This window comes from Lepidochelys kempii, chromosome 26 (assembly GCF_965140265.1).
Source record: "Lepidochelys kempii isolate rLepKem1 chromosome 26, rLepKem1.hap2, whole genome shotgun sequence".
NCBI lineage: Eukaryota > Metazoa > Chordata > Testudines > Cheloniidae > Lepidochelys > Lepidochelys kempii.
In genome coordinates, this window is record NC_133281.1 from 358,080 (window position 1) to 377,097 (window position 19,018).

Sequence of the window (19,018 nt, forward strand, 5' to 3'; positions counted from 1 at the left end):
CCCGCGGCCTGTTCCGGCCCCGCCGCCGCTCTGCGCCAAGCCCGGGCCCGGCCGCCGCGCTCCCCCGCAGCGCGCTCCAGCCCAGCAGCCGAGCAGGCGGCGCCCACGGGAGGCCGCGGATGAGGCCGGCGGCGCGGGCCGCGGCGCTTGGGCTGAGTCGGCCTCCGACTGCGGCTCCTGGTGGCGCGGCTCTGGCGGGCCCGGCGATGCGGGAACACTGGTCCGGGCTGGACTGCCCATTACTAGGGGGAGGGCAGCGCCGTGCCCCCGGGGTGCCGTCTGCCGCTGGGGTCGGTGCCCTGATTCCCCGGGACAGAGTCCGGGGTGTCCGGCCGGGGGCGCCATCCCGTGGGCACTTCTGTACTGTGGCCCACCCCATAGCACGGGTGGGGAGCGGCTGTGACAGGTGCAGGGGTACTTGTGATGCAGCTGGAGAATGAGTGAGTGACCTCTGGCACTGGGGCCATCACCCCTGTGAGACACCAGCCTCAGCCTGGCCTCGCTATTAAGAGTGTTCAAGGACAGTGAAATGTCCTGATGGCAGATCGCAGGGTCCCCTTCCCTGGGGTCCATGTACGGGGTGGCTCGGGGCATCCCCTGCCAGGTACAGTTTAAACAGAAAAGTGCAGACAGGTGTATGTGTGGTCATACCTACCCTTATGTCTGTTATAGTGGTAATACAACCCTTATTTAAATACTATTTTCCTTCTGTGTAGATTTTGTTTTAGGCAGAGGTTCTAAACTTCTACCTAATTATTAAACTTAAACCTGTATGTGGGGGACAGTGTAGATGATCTAATTTTGGTGTTTTAAAATCCTTTGTTACTGACAGATTCTCTAACAGTTACTAGAAAGCAGGGTACGGGAAGGAAGAGCTAGAGGTAATATGTTGACTAACTTGGAACTTATAAAATCTCACCTATAAAAATGGTGATGTTTGCAATAAACTGTTCACAACTCCTTGAATGTCAATGCAAGAGGCAAAAAGTACCATCTGCCTGTGGCAGTCAGAATCCTTTAGTTACTTTGTATTGAAGTCTCAGGTTAAGGCTATGTCTTCACTGCAAAATTAGGTGCGTTTATTGCATCAGGATAGCTGTCATGATATAAAATTGTAATGGAGGTAAGGCACCAGGTAGTTTTTACCTTGATGTAGCTAACTGAGGTCAACCCTATATCTCCCACCTGGGAGTTATGTTGACTAGCTACATCCAGGCAGAAACTACAGTGCTTTATCTCCAGTAGGATTTTACATTGTTAGCTGTCTCAATGTAAAATCCAAACTTTGTTTTTAAGTGAAGACATAGCCTAAATGTTACTTCAGTATTGTTATAAAATGTGCTTCAAAACTTCAGTGATAGATTAGAAGAACTTACAATATTCTTGTATATTTGTGAATATACAAACTGGAATGGGACACTTGTGACTTTCTTTGTGGGTGTGACTATTTTCTCATTTTCTTTCAGATTTAATGTTCCAGTTTTGCTGATGTGAGATTGGAAATCCAAAGCTGAGGTGAGAAGTGCTGAGTTCTTTACAACTTCGTGAAAACCTTGCTCTGGAGCTGTTGATGGATTTATTGAAAGCATGAAGAAATTCCTAACAGAATATATCATTTTTCTACTTTCAGTTTAAAAATATTAATGTTTGAGAAACAGAGTAATTCAGCTCCAAAAACGTGTATGCTATGGTTAACTGGTTCCCATCCTCCAAAAATCTGTTTTCCCACGGTGTGAAACTTATTCAGCATCGGGATAAAGGATAACGACTCTATGGATATACAGAATTCTTCACCATGGTAAAACTCGCTAACCCGCTGTATACGGAGTGGATTTTGGAGGCGATCAAAAAGGTGAAGAAGCAAAAACAGCGCCCTTCAGAGGAGAGGATATGCAATGCAGTGTCTTCATCCCATGGTTTGGACCGTAAAACTGTTCTGGAACAACTAGAATTGAGTGTTAAAGATGGAACTATATTAAAAGTCTCCAACAAAGGTCTCAATTCCTACAAGGATCCTGATAATCCTGGGAGAATAGCACTTCCTAAACCTCGAAACCATGGAAAGTTGGATGGTAAGCCAAACGTGGACTGGAATAAACTGATCAAACGGGCAATTGAGGGCTTGGCAGAGTCCAGTGGTTCATCCTTGAAGAATATTGAACGCTTTTTGAAAGGTCAGAAGGATGTGTCTACATTGTTTGGAGGTAGTGGCACTTCCATTTTTCACCAGCAATTGCGACTGGCTGTCAAGCGTGCTGTTGGCCACGGCAGACTCCTTAAAGATGGACCTTTGTACCAACTCAACACTAAAGCAGCCATCAATGCTGATGGGAAAGAGAGTTGTGAGTCTCTTTCCTGTCTGCCTCCAGTGTCACTCCTTCCTCATGAAAAGGATAAGGTAAGAGCCAAGTATACACCAACATTTCCTTGGAGCTGATGAAACATGGTGATACAGGCTCAAAATTTGAGGTCACTCTCTTTAATATGTAACTGGTAAGTTGAAAATGGGCAGGAGGCTTTGAGAACTCTACAGCAAATGAATGGTTCTGTTTCCTCCCAGTTTCTGAGCATGAGCAGAGAAAACCTCATGATTGGTAATTTGTGCCTGCCGCTTGGAAACTGCAAATGACAAATTTCCCTCCCCAGTATTCATGGTGTTGAATCAAAGGGTTGGTTGGAGACTCTCCAGAATACAAGGTTGTGTATGTATGTATATGTTTAACTCCATTTATATCAATAGGAAAAGTAGAGAATTATCCTCACACACTTTCAAATTGGATGGATTTTCAAATTGGATTAAGTTTCATTTAGCTACCAGCCCAATTCACTATTTTGGACCCATTATTTTATTATTTATTTGTATTCTGATACCATCTAGAAGCCCTAATCATCTATCTGAACCCTATTGTGCTAAGTGTTTTTTTAGCGCACATAATGAATGAGGGTTCTTGCCTCAAAGAATTAAGTTTTAGCTTCTGAAAAGTCAACAGTTGGATAGAGCAAATGAGGGAAGAGATAGGGTACAGGGAAGGTAATAGTGGAATGAACACTTCTTATGTATCTTAGTGAAATCAAGTTATTTTTACTGTGTCATACAGAAACTCAGGTATAGACTCATTGTAAAATGAAACACTTATCTTCTGTATTTTAGTGTCTCCTTTTCTGTGCTTATTTTTGGCTTGTTTCTTTCTATTCCTCTCTCTGTATAAGATTTTTGACCTCTCCAACTTCATCAACAAGTTGGCAGAGTGAAATTGACACCCAGTCAGTTTCTTTCTTGCCCCTGTTTTACCACTGGGGATGTTATGTCAATGAGTTTATTTTCAAGTAAAGACAAGAGTTGCCAACAAAGGATCTCTTTGCACTGCAAGTCTCTAATGCCTTCTGCAACAGTGCTGAAAGTGTTTTTGTCCCATCCACACTACTGGCTAAATTATTTTCAACTCTGATGGAGGGGTCTTGTTGCTGACGTCCTTTTGTTACTGATGAGATCTCAATGCCTCTCTAATCAGCTTCATGCTCCAGGCAGGGTTCTTTCCTATGGTCTTAAAAAGCTTTGAGGCCTTGATGGCATTAGGAAGTTTCTTTTCTAAAATTTCCCACTACTGCTACCACTAGTGAAAATCCACCAATGACTGTACAGGTGAGAGCACTATTGTAAACAGAGCACTGTTACTTTCAGCACTGTGGGACGTAGACCTGCACTGAGTAGGATTAGAGAACAGTATACTTAATCCCTGTGGCTTCCTGGAACTCTGTCTACTCTAGTCTAAAATAATGTTCTTACTATTAGTAAAGTCTGGTCTACACAGTTTTTGTACTACTTTAACAATATTGGTTACTAAACCAAAATAGTTATAGCAGTATGGAAATGTGTGTACACAAGCAGTAAAACCAGTAGCAGCTGAACTGATGGTAGTAACAGTGGGAAACCATAGCACATCTTAGTGTCAGCTGTCTGACAGAGAATATCTAGGCTGTGGAGCGGGTTGTGTATTAATACTGTGGCACCAGTATGATCCTTCAGTGGGATTATTCCATGGCAGTGTCTTAAAATGAGGGTGTGTAAATGCGGTGAAGGAATATGGAATACCACAAATCCTGTGTCTTATTTTTTTTGTTCCCCAAGTATATCCCCCAGTAAAACATTAATGAAAATTTCAATAAAGATGATTTAAAATGCCCAACCCCCTCTGGAATAACGAACACATGCACTTCCTTGTAACTGCTCAGATCTGAGATTTCTCCTGTAACCTCTGCACTGGAGCTATGACAGAAAGTTCATCTGGCCATGTACTGAAGAAAACTATAATGACCAATCCTGCTGACTTTAACTATGCTCCTTCTTGAACTCCACAATGTTTCTCTTCAAATACTCTTGGCGTACGCTGCATGACCCATGCTGAGTTTCTAACCTGCTTCACTAGGGTCATTACTGCCAGTTCTAATTGGTCTGCAGGTCATGACATAGTTAAAGCCACAGGCATTTGCGTGATGGGGAGGGATGTACTTGTAATGTGACAAAGGCAGGACATCCAACTTTTTGTAATTTATTTGAATGTTAAAGGTTGAGAAAGATATTCTTTGTTTCTGTTGCCCTTTTGTTTTAATGAATCTGATGTTTATTGTCAGCCCTGGAGACTTTAGTTCCGTTATCCACAGAACAAGTACAGTACGAGTAATGGTAGTACAGTGTTCCCCCTCATAGCCTTTGACTGTGATATAGTGAGATGGCTCAGGTTGAGAAGAGAGCTCAGTCTCTGTATCCAATTCAGGGCATGGATTTGCTGCTGAAACTATCAACAAGGTGGTTAATTACCCAAAGACCATAACTGAGACTATGTCAACGCTGCAATTGAAAACCTAAGGCTGACCACTGTCAGCTGACTTGGACTCAGGCTCTGGGGCCATTTAATTGTGTGTAGATTTTTGGGCTCAGGCTGGAGCCCTGGCTCTCTGGGAATCTGCAGGGGAGCAGGGTCTCAGAGCCCAGGTTCCAACCCGAGCCCGAAAATCTACGCCGCAATTAATGGCTCCATAGCCTGAGCCAGAGTTGAATGACATGGGCCAGCCATGGATGTTTAATTGTAGTGTTATCATACCCTTTGAGTGTGAAGAACTGTCTAGTAGGAATTGACCTGAGACACAATTTATTTCCTTTGTAGACCATGTATGGAATAGCCATTAGTTGGTGGTTACTTTCACTCACTGCTGTTCTGGGCTGGATTTGAACTAGCAATCCAGATGTGAAAGGCTCACTGTATTATAATCAATCCCCTGAGCTGTTCATCCTACCTATGTTTTTAGAAGAGTGATAATTGTATAATTTTAACATTTATTTGCAACAGATGAACCTCAATCAGTCTAGAAAAACCATGAATAAAAGAGAGATCATTTGGGTTTCCCCACTGCCACTTTCTCTTAACCTTTCATTGTATTTAAATAACTGTTAAAGGGATGTTGCCAGTTTAAAGAATCATATGGTTCAAATTTAGGATCCTAAAGCAATGTTTAGTTATCTAAATAACGCTAGCCTGACTTTCAGAGATGCTGAGCAAAAAGAGTTTCCTCTGAAGTCAGTAAACACTGCAAGTACTCAGCATCTTTGATGAATGCGCCATACTTATTTAGGTGCTTAAATATGGATTTAGGAGCCAAGTGTGGGCACTTGATGTAGAAAATTTTACCCAGGAATTTTTCAATGAACTTTCTTTGCTACACTATTAATAATGCTTTAAGTTAGAAACAGGACACTTGACAAATCTAATTTATGTCTTTTGCAATTTAGTATGTGCATTTCTCTTAGCTTGAACAATGAAACTGAAAACCAAGTATCAATTGTCTATAACTAGTTTCTAGTCAGTTTCACTTTCAGGTTCTCATGTTAAGTGCACAGTTATGTTTGGGTTGCAAACCCTCCAGGGGAAGGTTTATTTAAAAATGTTTCTATTGACGTGTAAAGAAAACCTCTTTTTGTAAAATATAACTTTTATGCCAAATTTTAGCTGAGTGTCCTTTTAATACCGCATAAGCATTCAAGGCAAGGAAAAATCCAAAACATAAACTTTGGCTTCAGAGATTAATGCAATAGAAACACCCTCCCAACTGCTAAGTCTGAAGTCTCCCAGAAACATTATCTAGATTTTGAAACGGATTTTCGATGCAGAATTCAGCACTGAGGTTTGGTATCATCTGTTTATGATGATAGTTAATCATAGACACCTTAAAGTTCTAAAGTGCTGTGCTTGCCCTCATTTCTGTTCTCTAGTAGGTGGAAAGTATTGTCTTTTTTTGTTATTGTTGTTCACTTCTCTATGCTTTATTCTGTAGCTTCTGTTGGCCCTATTTTCTGTTGGGGTAGGCTTGTACAGTAAATTGGAGAGCAACAGGCTGAAATGTTCTGGGATAATTGGGGTGTGGTTAACATAGCTGTTTTAAGATCGTTTTAGTTTTTACGTGATAAGTTTCTGTCCTACCTGCTATTTCTTTACTTCATATATCTGTGCAGCAATACTTTTAGTTCTGTGCTTAACTTCAGGTACAAAAGTTTGCAAGTGTCCGGCAATAAATGTTAATTTCTCATAAGATTACTTGTGTTTGAGCTCTGTGGTTAATTTGACTGAATTGTGAAACGTAAACAGTAATTCATATCTAAGTAAGTTTGCATATATGAAATATGTGTTATGTACTGTGTTTAATGCTGGGAAATTTCCTAGAGCTTTTGTGAGATTCTGGATATTTGTAGAGGGAATTGCAGTATTTCAAAAGAAAGTCTTCCCTGGGTATTGAAAATCTCAAAATAAGCAACTTTGCATCAAAAAGCAGGGATTTCTAATTTTTCTTGCCAAGGGACTGCATTGTATTCTAAGCACCTGTTAAATCTGCACATCTGACCACAGGTTTCTGGTTTAAAGGCTCTTCATCAACTGATAACATTTGTCACAGGAGAACTCATAATTAACTACTTCTAGTGTGGTAGCTCCTGCAGGCCCCAGACTCCCTGTGCTAGGCACTGTAAAAACACATAATAAATACAGTCACTGCTCCAAAAAGCTTACAATTTAAGTATAGAACAGGTGGTTACAACAAACATGGGGGGAAGCACAAGATAACAGTAAGATTGTTCTAATCTGTATGATAAGCATCCTTCACAGCACACTAGCTACCTAGTCATAGCTAAAAGAAAAGGAGGACTTGTGGCACCTTAGAGACTAACCAATTTATTTGAGCATAAGCTTTCGTGAGCTACGGCTCACTTCATCGGATGCATTCAGTGGAAAATACAAAGTGGGGAGATTTATATACACAGAGAACATGAAACAATGGGCTTTCTCATACACACTGTAAGGAGAGTGATCAGTTAAGATGAGCCAGCTCTCCTGCTGGTATTAGCTCATCTTACGTGATCCCTCTCCTTACAGTGTGTATGATAACACCCATTGTTTCATGTTCTCTGTGTATATAAATCTCCCCGCTGTATTTTCCACTGAATGCATCCAATGAGAGCTGTAGCTCACGGAAGCTTATACTCAAATAAATTGGCTAGTCTCTAAGGTGCCACAAGTACTCCTTTTCTTTTTGCAAATACAGAGTAACGCGGCTGCTACTCTGAAACTAGTCATAGCTGAGTTTTTGACTCTATTCTATCCTAGCAACAGTAGGAGCAAAACACTACATCCATAGTTCCAAGATCTCAAAACGTATAGCGTATATACTATCATGATTGAGCCTGACAGAAGGTGAAGCCTAGGCCGCTATGAGGGTTGTTTGGCACAATCTGTAAGTTGCCTAGTGTGTGATTGAGGGATTTGGGAGCAAGGACAGAGGTTGAACTAGTGCAGTGGTTTTCTCCCTTTTTTCATTTGCAGTCCCTTAAACAACCTGTGAGAAGCTCAAGTATATTGCATTACTTTATTAATGCAGTGTTAAGGTTGCATAGTTTAAAAGAAGTCAAATGCAGAAGATAATCTTATTACAGCAACTATAAGTTGGCCACATAGCAGATGTTGCATATTTTATTGTATTTACTAAACAACAGAAATGTTTAACAAGCAACAGGAATAAAATTTACTCATCTCATATGCAACATGTCAGTTATTTTTGCTGTACGACCTTGATTTTAATGTAACTTTAAGATTCCATCAATGTAGTTTTTTTTCATTAATAAGATACAATATTCTACCCTAATGGTGCTAAAGGTTGCAGTACAATTATATGTGGTGCTGTGGACTGTTACTTTAAGTCTGTTTATGATACAGTAGATGTTATCCCTGTTTTATAGACAGGTGAACTGATGCCCAGGGTTACACTGCACATTAGTGGCAAAGTTCTTATAGAACCCCAAAGTCCTGATTCCCGAAATTCAGGATTCTCCAAAAGTCATAAAGAAATTGCAGGCTGGCTTATTTTTAACCAGCATTGCTATTTGACTTGACCGAATAATGTTTTCGTAGTTAACTTTTATTTTGTCCTGATGAATGATATTGCTTAGCGGAGAGACTGTCCCTGTCCTGGTGGCCTGTTTTCAGGAATTAAACTGTACTATGGAATCACAGAATCATAGAAATGTAAGGGTGGAAGGGACCCTGAGAAGTCATCAAGTCTAGCCTCCTGTGCTATTGCAGGACCAAGTAAACCTGGACTATTCCTGACAGTATTGTCCAGTTGTCTTATACGGTAGTTAGAAAGTTTTGTCTTATAGTTAGAAAGGTCTGACCCAGTATGGCCGTTCTTATGTTCTTCTGAGTAGTTAGAATGTAAGAATGGCCATACTGGGTCAGACCAACAGTCCATCTAGCACAGTATCCTGTTTTCCAACAGTGGCCACTGCTAGATGCTTCAAAGGGAATGAACAGAATAGGACAATTCTCAAGTGATTCATCCCGTCTTCCAGTCCTAGCATCTGGCAGTCATAGGCTTAGGGACACCCAGAGCATGCAGTTGCATCCCTGACCATCTTGACTAATAGCCATTGATGGACCTATCCTCAATGAACTTATCTAAATCTTTTTTGAGCCCAGTTATAGTTCTGACCTTTCACAACATCTCCTGGCAACGTGTTCCACAGGTTGACTGTGCATTGTGTAAAGAGGTACTTCCCTTCGTTTGTCTTAAACCTGCTGCATGTTGTTTTCATTTGGCAACTTCTGGTTCTTGTGTTATGTGAAGGGGTGGATAGCACTTCCTTATTCACTTTCTCCACACCATTCATGATTTTATAGACCTCTATCGTATCCCACCTTAGTCGTGTGTTTTCCAAGCTGAACAGTCCCAGTCTTTTTAATCTCTCCTCATACGGAAGCTGTTCCATACCCTTAATAATTTTTGTTGCCCTTCTCTGTACCTTTTCCATTTCTAATGTATGTTTTTGAGATGGGACGACCAGAACTGCACACAGTATTCAAAGTGTGGGTGTACCATGGATTAATATAGTGACATTATGATATTTACTGTCTTATTATCTACCCCTTTCCTAATGGTTGCTAACATTGCATTAGCATTTTTGACTGCCACTGCACATTGAGCAGATGTTTGCAGAGACCTATCCACAATGACTCCAAGATCTTTCTTGAGTGGTAACAGCTAATTTAGACCCCATCATTTTGTATGTATAGTTGAGATTATGGTTTCCAGTATGTATTACTTTGCATTTATCAACATATTGGTGAGGAAGCTGGGCATTTCCGGCATGAATGAGAATGGGACAGTCTTTTTAAAATCACCTGGAAGGACCTGTACCGCTTGTGATTCCCATTTCTACTTTCCCATTTGATTCCCATTTCTACTTTCCATGGAATTTTTATTATGTCAGTTAAAAGTAGAGAGGGTTGTGTTATTCTGAAAATATTTAAACACTATCCTGTAGGAGATGTTCCTATAATCACAGAACTATGCACAAGCAATTCTGGTGCTGAACAGTAGGAGAGTTTCTATCATTGAATAGTGTCATGGGAGAAGTGTTTACTTTAGTGCAGTAATAATCTATTTGCCATAAGGAGCATATCTGATATGGCTGTGCAAAATTAGTAAGCAAACTAGCTGCTATTTGTATCCGTCTATATTTATTGCACTATAGGTTTGTCACTTGTATTGGAGAATATAATGGACACAACATCCTTAAGGTCTTGTTCTTGTGGGGCTCTCCTGCCCCGTCGCAAAAAACACAGAGGCAGCTCTAGGCCAGGATTGTCAAAGTTAAAGCTAAACTTCATTTATCCAAGAAGAAAACTCACTTGTCAAAGGCAGATATGCGTTGTGGATGGTCTGGGGAGGAGGGGGCTTTATTCACATGCTGGAGACTGTGCACAAAGGATCTGCAGCAGCTACAGTGATGTAATTAGACTCAGAGTCTAGTTGTGCTGGCATTGGCTCCCAGCTGGAGCAGGATTAGGATTTGCTCTGTTCCAGCTTGTTCCTTGGAAAGGGGAGACTGTTCTCCTCTGACAGGAAAGTCATGGCTTCTAACAGATGGCCTCCATCTGCACTTTGTTTAACTCTGGAAACCCAAGTGTCATAAAATTACTGTAAACTTGATTTGCTTGATTTTAATGAACAAGTGAAGTAGTTTCTAATAACAAAGGTGTCAGAAATGGATTCCGTATTTGGGTTTCCTTGATAGTAACAGGAGACAATGCACTATGAGGGCAGCACAGTCTGTGTGGGACTTTGTCAAAGGGCGTGGCTGACTCTGGAATATTGGTGCTAAAAAAAAATCCAAAAGTTGGTGAGCCTATGCAAAGACATTGGAGTGTTGTGGTGATAGAGTTGTCTCAGCTGTGCACGTTAGAAAAATTGGGTTCTAAACAGCATATTTGGACACAATTTCAATAGGAGTTGAATACAGGATACCGACCTTTAATGAAATGAAATTGGCCCAGCATGTTGGCTGGAACCCTAGTGTTTGTACTTTCTATGCAGCAGACTGTTGGCGGATGTGGAATGGCACATCCCTGAAGTGCAGTTAATAAAGGAACCTTATTTATCACAGAGAGCTTTAAAATATGGACAGACTGGGAGGGTGGATGCTGGAGTACGTTGCTAAGTACACAAGAGCTTGATTCTGGTGTTAAAGCTGTTACGTAAGGAGAACAAACAGCACTGAGAATGACAGCAGGTCACCAACTCGCCTCCAGGTTCCTGGCTAAGTTGATGCACTGCTTTCGTTTTTCCACTCCCTGAATGTCACTGCTGTGGTTGAAATGAGCTAGTTAAGAATGGTTTAAACTTTGGATAAAATAATTGCCTATTAGCCAAAGGAAAATTCTGAATTCTTATTAAAAAAGAAATACTTGATATGCTAGCAATAGAAAATATGGCAATACAAATCCTGTGTGTGACAGAATTCCTTTGACCTCTGCTCTCTCTGCAGAGAAGGTAGGTCGGTGTGTATTGCTGTTTGCATTTCCAAAGGATCATGAACTAAATTTGACCTAGAGAGCTGTTATAAGTAGTGTTAATCTCCATTCTGTTTTACTTAGCAGCTTTGTCCCTTTATTTTCCAAATCTGAGGACTACAGTGAGAATCCTTATCCCCTAAGGGATCTTGGAGGATATGTGAATACCTTTCTGTGGAGCAGATGCCAGTTCTGCTGCCCACATCAGGTGGGATACTGTAGGAATGGTGTTAGTTTAAAGCCTGTTCATTATCCAGAGATCCGCAGTATTTATCCGTAATACAGTAAAACCTGTAGACTGCTTAAGAAGTTTTGCCATAGTAGTGTAGGCAGTGTTAGATGTGTACCACACATGCTGGAATTCTTCTGAATCACCTATGCTTTCTTAAAAAGAAAAGGAGGACTTGTGGCACCTTAGAGACTAACCAATTTATTAGAGCATAAGCTTTCGTGAGCTACAGCTCACTTCTTCAGATGCATATCGTGGAAACTGCAGCAGGCAGATATGCATCTGAAGACGTGAGCTGTAGCTCACGAAAGCTTATGCTCTAATAAATTGGTTAGTCTCTAAGGTGCCACAAGTCCTCCTTTTCTTTTTGCGAATACAGACTAACACGGCTGTTACTCTGAAACCTGTCACTATGCTTTCTTAATTGTGCATACTCCCTTATCAGTTCAGCACATTTTTAAGAATTAATTGGGCAGAACAAATTCCATATCTCACTGTACTGCTATGTACACAGAGTATTGTTACTTAAATGTGGGACTGGGAGTTGATTCTCCTGGCTTGTTAGTTCCTTTACTGGGCCCTGGGCAATTTAATCCACCACTTTGTTTACTTACCTATAAAATGGATATTGCCGAAATTACAGGGGTTCTGCGAATCGTAGAAAGGGTCACCCATTCTGACTCCTTGCCCTTGCTTTCTAGTGTTTGGTCCAGTCTGGTTTTAGAAGTCTCAACTCTTTTGCACAGCACCTCCAGTTGAGGGGTTGTGAACTTGTTTGTTGTGGGATTTTTTTCTTTTTTTAAGATTTTTTTAAAGAATGGATTGTCAGCCATGTGGATTCTTAAAATCTTCAAGGCTTCCTCCTAAGTGTTTAACGTTGGTGGGCTTTGAATGAGGGCTTGTGTCTGCCAACTTATATGATTGGAGTGAACTCCCTGGGAGAGTGTATGAAAGAAAAAGAGGGAATATTACTCCTAAATGGTCTGTGTAAGCTTCAGGATGTGATGACCATTAATATACATACAAAAGAGAGATAGTGGTATCTGGGTTATCTTCGTCTACATAGAGAAAAATAGAAAGATATTTCTTGTATTATATTTGGATGTGTTACAATATTGTATATTCTCTTAATTGTCCATCAGTAAAACTGTGGTGACTAGCTTACCTCTCAGTCAGCAAGGACGTTTCGTCTGCCTGTAAGGCAAACAGGATACCTGTGCATATCCAGTCTATCAGCAGCAAATATGTTTGCTGGTGGTGGAGGGGATCTTTTTGTATGTGTCAGGGCTTTTTCTGTGCTCTGGAGGACTGATCTATATGCTTGTCCAGTCAGTACATGGGATAGGGAAGGAGAGTGAGTCTGAAGGCTTTGTGCTGTGTTGAACATATTCATGAAGACTATGGCTCAAGGACATGAGACTTGGTTAAATCTTGCTGTGAAGGGACGCCTGAGAAAGCTGTTTATAGTGGCTTTTGGTAGAGAAGGGGTATATGTAGAGTTAGTTCTTTGCATTGCATAATTAGGTAAATAGAGCTTAACTGTAGTTGTGAGGCTGGATCACATAGTTTCACGAAAGCTTATGCTCAAATAAATTTGTTAGTCTCTAAGGTGCCACAAGTACTCCTTTTCTTTTTGCGGATACAGACTAACACGGCTGCTACTCTGAAACCCATAATTTCACCTGTGTGGTAGGGCTGAGTAAATTGGAAATAGAATTCTTAAGTTCAAATTTTTCACCAGACAGTGAATTCTGATGTCTTTTTAATCCCTTTATAACCACTCTGTCTTCGTCAGGCAGTGTTTTTATGTAAGGCGCTGTATCATATTGGATGCTCCTGTGTTAATGGCAGTTCAGATTCAGACTCTGATCAAGGTGTTGTTTCTTACCTGTGACAGGAATGACTAATCATGGCCTGAAGCTGTAATAGTACCCAAAGCTAGAAAGAGTCACTTTGATTGTGGAAATTATTTGCGTAATGACCAGAAGAAACCTTGTTATTGTTAGAAACGATAAAAAGACATTTATTTACTGGTGTTCAGCAGGGGTTGGGATTTTGAACCAACATAATGCTGGTGGTTTGGTTGATATATTTCTCTGCCATGGCTGTATAAAGCTATGGCCTCTTGGAGAAAAATCTCACTAGCTGAAAAGGAGTGTTATGACCAGCTACAATTTTCAGACTCCTCACGCGTAAAGATGACACCATAGCTTTCGTGAAAAATTGGGGAAGTACCTGCAACAAGAGCAAGGCAGGGGATATTTGCAGAATGCTGCTTTGGGTAGAGAAAAACTTCATATTATTATCAGTAACTAGTATTAAGAGTCCTGAATCAAAGGGCCAGATATGATCTGCATGCAGATTGGGGAATTGGAACCCAACTCCATACTTCATTGGCTGATAACTTGGAGATGGAGACTTCTTCCAGGTGAATCTGACCTCTGCAAACAAAGTCCCCGACTCTCAGAATTGAATCAAGGACATGTTGGTTTTGGGAGAAGTTACACTCGCGTGAGCCTGGGATTTTCTCCTCCTGTTAGGCATACTATCTACAAGATTGTCAGCATTTGAGCTGATGTTCTAATGGTTCTGGAATGGTTCAGGAGATGTATCCAGAGCTATATAGTGCTGATGGTAATTCGGGAGTCTCAGTCATATGAGACAAAGGCCCATTATCAACAAGCACTCCAAGCGCCCCTGCCGCATGTCATGGGTTTAGAATTGGTGTGTTTCAAAGGTGAATTGCAAATGAAAAAACATTTTCTATTTACTTAGATATCTATATTGTCCCCATCATGCTATAAAGTTCCTTTGTGATGACTTACTAATAAATTTTTAATTGCAAAATAAAAATTTGTTTCTCTTTGTTATATGTTTGAAATTTCATCCCCTGACTCCATTTCTGCCGTTTTTTCAGTTGGCCTTTCACATGATGATGTAGCTGCCATGAGTTCAGCCTTGATGTGCCATGCTAAAATATGAGCAATTATTTTCCCTATCTCACCTCAGCCCCACAAATATGGCACTCTTTCAGATGTCCCCTCCAGTGTGACATAAGCCCCCCTTCATAAAAACAAAAAGAGCAGGTATTTGTATTGTTTTTCCTTTTAGCTTCACATGCCTCTTACATTTACATTATGAGAAGGGATAAATTAAAAGAGCTTGTGTGACCATTATTTTATATTTCTATTGCCATCTCTCCTTTTTCTTGTCTGTAATCCCTGTCCTCACTTCCTGCCTCTAAATTATTTTCGTTGTCCTTCTTTGGACCCCAGCTTTTTCAGGTGTAGTTCTTGAGATGAGGTGACCAAACTTGACCACTGTATTTAAGGTCAGGATGTATTGTCTATTTGTATAATGCCATAAAGACAAATGTTGTATTTTCTTTTATCTTCTTAGTAGTGCGGTGTAATAATTCGGCCTCCATGAGAATGTCTGCACTTCAGCTGGGAGAGTGCTTCCTAGGCCAGACATGCATGCGGTAACTCTGCTCACGTTAGTGTACGAAAAGTAGCAGCACAGACATTGTGGCAGGGGCTAGCCACCTGAATACAAGCCTGCCCAACACCCTAGGACGCTAGATCTATGCTCAGGTGGCTAGGCTGTGTCATCGCTAGGGCTCTATCAAATTCCGGCCATGAAAAACATGTCACGGACCGTGAAATCTGGTCTCTTCCCATGAAATCTGGTCTTTTGTGTGCTTTTACCCTATACTATACAGACTTCATGGGGGAGACCAGCGTTTCTCAAAGTGGGGGTCCTGATCCAAAAGGAAGTTGCAGGGGGGTAGCAGTATTGCCAGCCTTACTTCTCCGCTGCCTGCAGAGCTGAGTGTTCGGAGAGCAGCGGCTGTTGGCCGGGCACCCAGCTCTGAAGGAGGCACCTGCAGCAGCAGCGCAGAACTAAGAGTGGCAATACCATACCGTGCCACCCTTACTTCTGCGCTGCTGCCTTCAGAGCTGGCCCGCCAGAGAGTGGCGGCTTCTGACTGAGGGCCAAGCTCTGGAGGCAGCAGCACAGAGGTAAGGGTGGCACGGTCTGGTATTGCCACCCTTACTGCTGCGCTGCTGCTGGCACTGGCTCTGCCACTACTCTCTAGGTGCCCAGCTCTGAAGGCAGAGCCACCGCCAACAGCGGCGCAGAAGTAAGGATAGCAGTACTGCAACCCACCCCCCCCATAACCTTGTGGACCCCCCCCAACTACTTTTTGGGTCAGGACCCCTACAATTACAACACCGTGAAATTTCAGATTTAAATAGCTGAAATCATGAATTTACGAATTAAAAAATCCTATGACCATGAAATAGACCCAAATGGACCGTGAATTTTGTAGGGCCATAGTCATTGCCCAAATATGGACCCACAGGGTTGGGCAGGCTTGTATCCGGGTGGCTAACCCATGGCTCTGCATCCACGCGGCTGTGTTTAACATGCTAGCTTGAGCAAAGCTGTATGTCTCTCTCATGAAGAGCCAAATCACTTTGCTTTTGGGCAGCAGTCTATCAAACGTGACTCACTTCAGTGAATCTCTTCTAAGGAAAATGCCCACCAACATGCAGGTACACAGAGGAATGGATTATTGCAGTGGAGCTTTCCTTCAAATACTTTCTAAAAATAAACTGCTGAGGCTATTTCCTTGGGCACAAAAATGTATTTTAAGTAGTTTCTGGTGTTTTCAATTCATGCTGCCTTATGATTGCCCCTTGATCATCTTGTTTGCAGAGAGCAGCAGGAATTGTGATTTGTTGGCACTCAGTGAGAGGAGGAGTGGTGGCTGATTCTGCAGTTCCTAAACCTGCACCCAACTGTGGTCCAAAGCAGTCTTATAAAATGACCTTTGCCTACTAGCCCTGTAGGGCTTTTCAGCCACAGTTCTCAAAGCTGTTTACAAGGGAAGGTAAATATCATTAGTTTCATTTTACAGAGGAGGAAACTGGGGGCACAGAGGTGAAGTGATTTTGCCAAGATTGATAAGGCTGGGAATAGATTCCCAGGTCTCTTGGCTCCCTAATCCATTGTCCTGCCCACAGGACCATGGTTTCTTCCATTCCAAATAATTTTCTTCACAGGATACGGGTGTTACTTCTCTGGTTCCAGACTTTCCCCTCTTCTTGCAGTTGCTGTCACATGAAGCAGATATTGGATCAATTTGAGCAGCAAGTACCTTTTGAAATAGCATTGAGTATTTTGAACCAGAATAAATGGGTTGTGGCTTAGTCCTATCTGGTAAATGTAATACGCTATAGCTGTGGCAGTTCTCTTAATAGTCACTGTGTGGTAGGTTCATAGAATCATAGAATATCAGGGTTGGAAGGGACCCCAGAAGGTCATCTAGTCCAACCCCCTGCTCAAAGCAGGACCAATTCCCAGTTAAATCATCCCAGCCAGGGCTTTGTCAAGCCTGACCTTAAAAACCTCTAAGGAAGGAGATTCTACCACCTCCCTAGGTAACGCATTCCAGTGTTTCACCACCCTCTTAGTGAAAAAGTTTTTCCTAATATCCAATCTAAACCTCCCCCACTGCAACTTGAGACCATTACTCCTTGTTCTGTCATCTGCTACCATTGAGAACAGTCTAGAGCCATCCTCTTTGGAACCCCCTTTCAGGTAGTTGAAAGCAGCTATCAAATCCCCCCTCATTCTTCTCTTCTGCAGGCTAAACAATCCCAGCTCCCTCAGCCTCTCCTCATAAGTCATGTGTTCCATTCCCCTAATCATTTTTGTTGCCCTTCGCTGGACTCTCTCCAATTTATCCACATCCTTCTTGAAGTGTGGGGCCCAAAACTGGACACAGTACTCCAGATGAGGCCTCACCAATGTCGAATAGAGGGGAACGATCACGTCCCTTGATCTGCTCGCTATGCCCCTACTTATACATCCCAAAATGCCATTGGCCTTCTTGGCAACAAGGGCACACTGCTGAGTCATATCCAGCTTCTCGTCCACTGTCACCCCTAGGTCCTTTTCTGCAGAACTGCTGCCTAGCCATTCGGTCCCTAGTCTGTAGCTGTGCATTGGGTTCTTCCGTCCTAAGTGCAGGACCCTGCACTTATCCTTATTGAACCTCATCAGATTCCTTTTGGCCCAATCTTCCAATTGGTCTAGGTCCTTCTGTATCCTATCCCTCCCCTCCAGCGTATCTACCACTCCTCCCAGTTTAGTATCATCCGTGTTTGTCCAATCTGTTTCTAAAAACCTCCAATGATGGGGATTCCACCACCTCCCTTGAAAGTCTGTTCCAGAGTTTAACTACTCTGAGAGTTAGAACATATTTTCCTAATATCCAACTTCAGTCTCTACTTGCTGCAGATTATAAGATTATTACTTGTCCTACCTTCAGTGGACATGGAGAATAATTGATCGACATCCCCTTTAGCACAGCCCTGAACATATTTGAAGACTGTTATCAAGTTTCCCCACAGTCATCTTTTCTCATGATTAAACGTACCCAGTTTTTTAATCTCTCCACATAGATCAGGGTTTCTAAACCATTTGTCGCTCTCCTGGATTTTCTCCAGTTTGTCCACATTTTTTCTAAAGTGTGGCACCCAGAATTGGACACAGCACTCCAGTTGAGGCCTCATCAGTGCCAAGTAGACCAGGACAGTTCCCGCAACACTCCTGTTAATATAGTTATACATTCCCTTACAAGAGCAACTCAAACACCTAAGTGTATGTTTGTACAATGTGATTTTAATTCTGTGCCTGCAACGTTTCAGTACTTCTATTTCCTAGCTCCATGACTATGTAGGTCCTTCTTCCCCAAAGCAGGATTGTGTACTAAACCTTCTGGTGTATGTGGACATATATGCAGTAGAGGTGGTGCTGATATCTGATGAGCATCTGACAGCACTGAAATGTCTGTAGGAAGCGGAGCACATTCAAGTTGTTGACAATGACTTGCACTGATTCTATGGGTCACTGGTGTAACCCAGGAGGTTTTTCTGTGGGGTTATAGGATAGATTTTTTTCCTCCATGAATTATGTGAGTTGCAAAATTGAGCCACTAGCAGAATGCAATGTTTTTGTAGCTGTATTGGTCCCAGGATATTAGAGAAGCAAGGTTGGGAGGTAACACCTTTTACTGGAACAACTTCTGTTGGTGAGAGGGACAAGCTTTCGAGCTTACACGGAGCTCTTCTTCAGGTCTGGAGAAGAGCTCTCTGTGTAAGCTCGAAAGCTTGTCTCTCTCACCAACAGAAGTTGTTCCGATAAAAGATCTTACCTTGCCCACCTTGTCTCACTGGCTGAAAACAGTCTTTTTAATTAAAGGCTTTTTTCCTTTCCATAGGCAGTTCTCTTCCTGCAGATGTTTCTAGGAGGGGGTGCAGTCTCTGAATCTGTACAGCACATTGGTTTTCTAAACATCCTTTGTATAGTAACAGCATGTGCTGAG

General features: G+C 41.9%; 1 protein-coding gene across 4 annotated transcripts in view; it reads left to right on the top strand.

Moving 5' to 3' along the window:
- The window catches only part of KAT6A (lysine acetyltransferase 6A), an 81,744-nt gene that overhangs the window by 211 nt on the left and 62,515 nt on the right, over positions 1-19,018 (top strand). Inside the window, exon 2 of one of the 4 annotated variants that reach the window (XM_073325195.1) lies at positions 1,467-2,398. In XM_073325195.1, the coding sequence (XP_073181296.1) occupies positions 1,796-2,398 (603 nt within the window). In that variant the 5' untranslated portion in view covers positions 1,467-1,795. The other 3 variants (XM_073325198.1, XM_073325199.1, XM_073325197.1) reach the window with 3 other exon arrangements.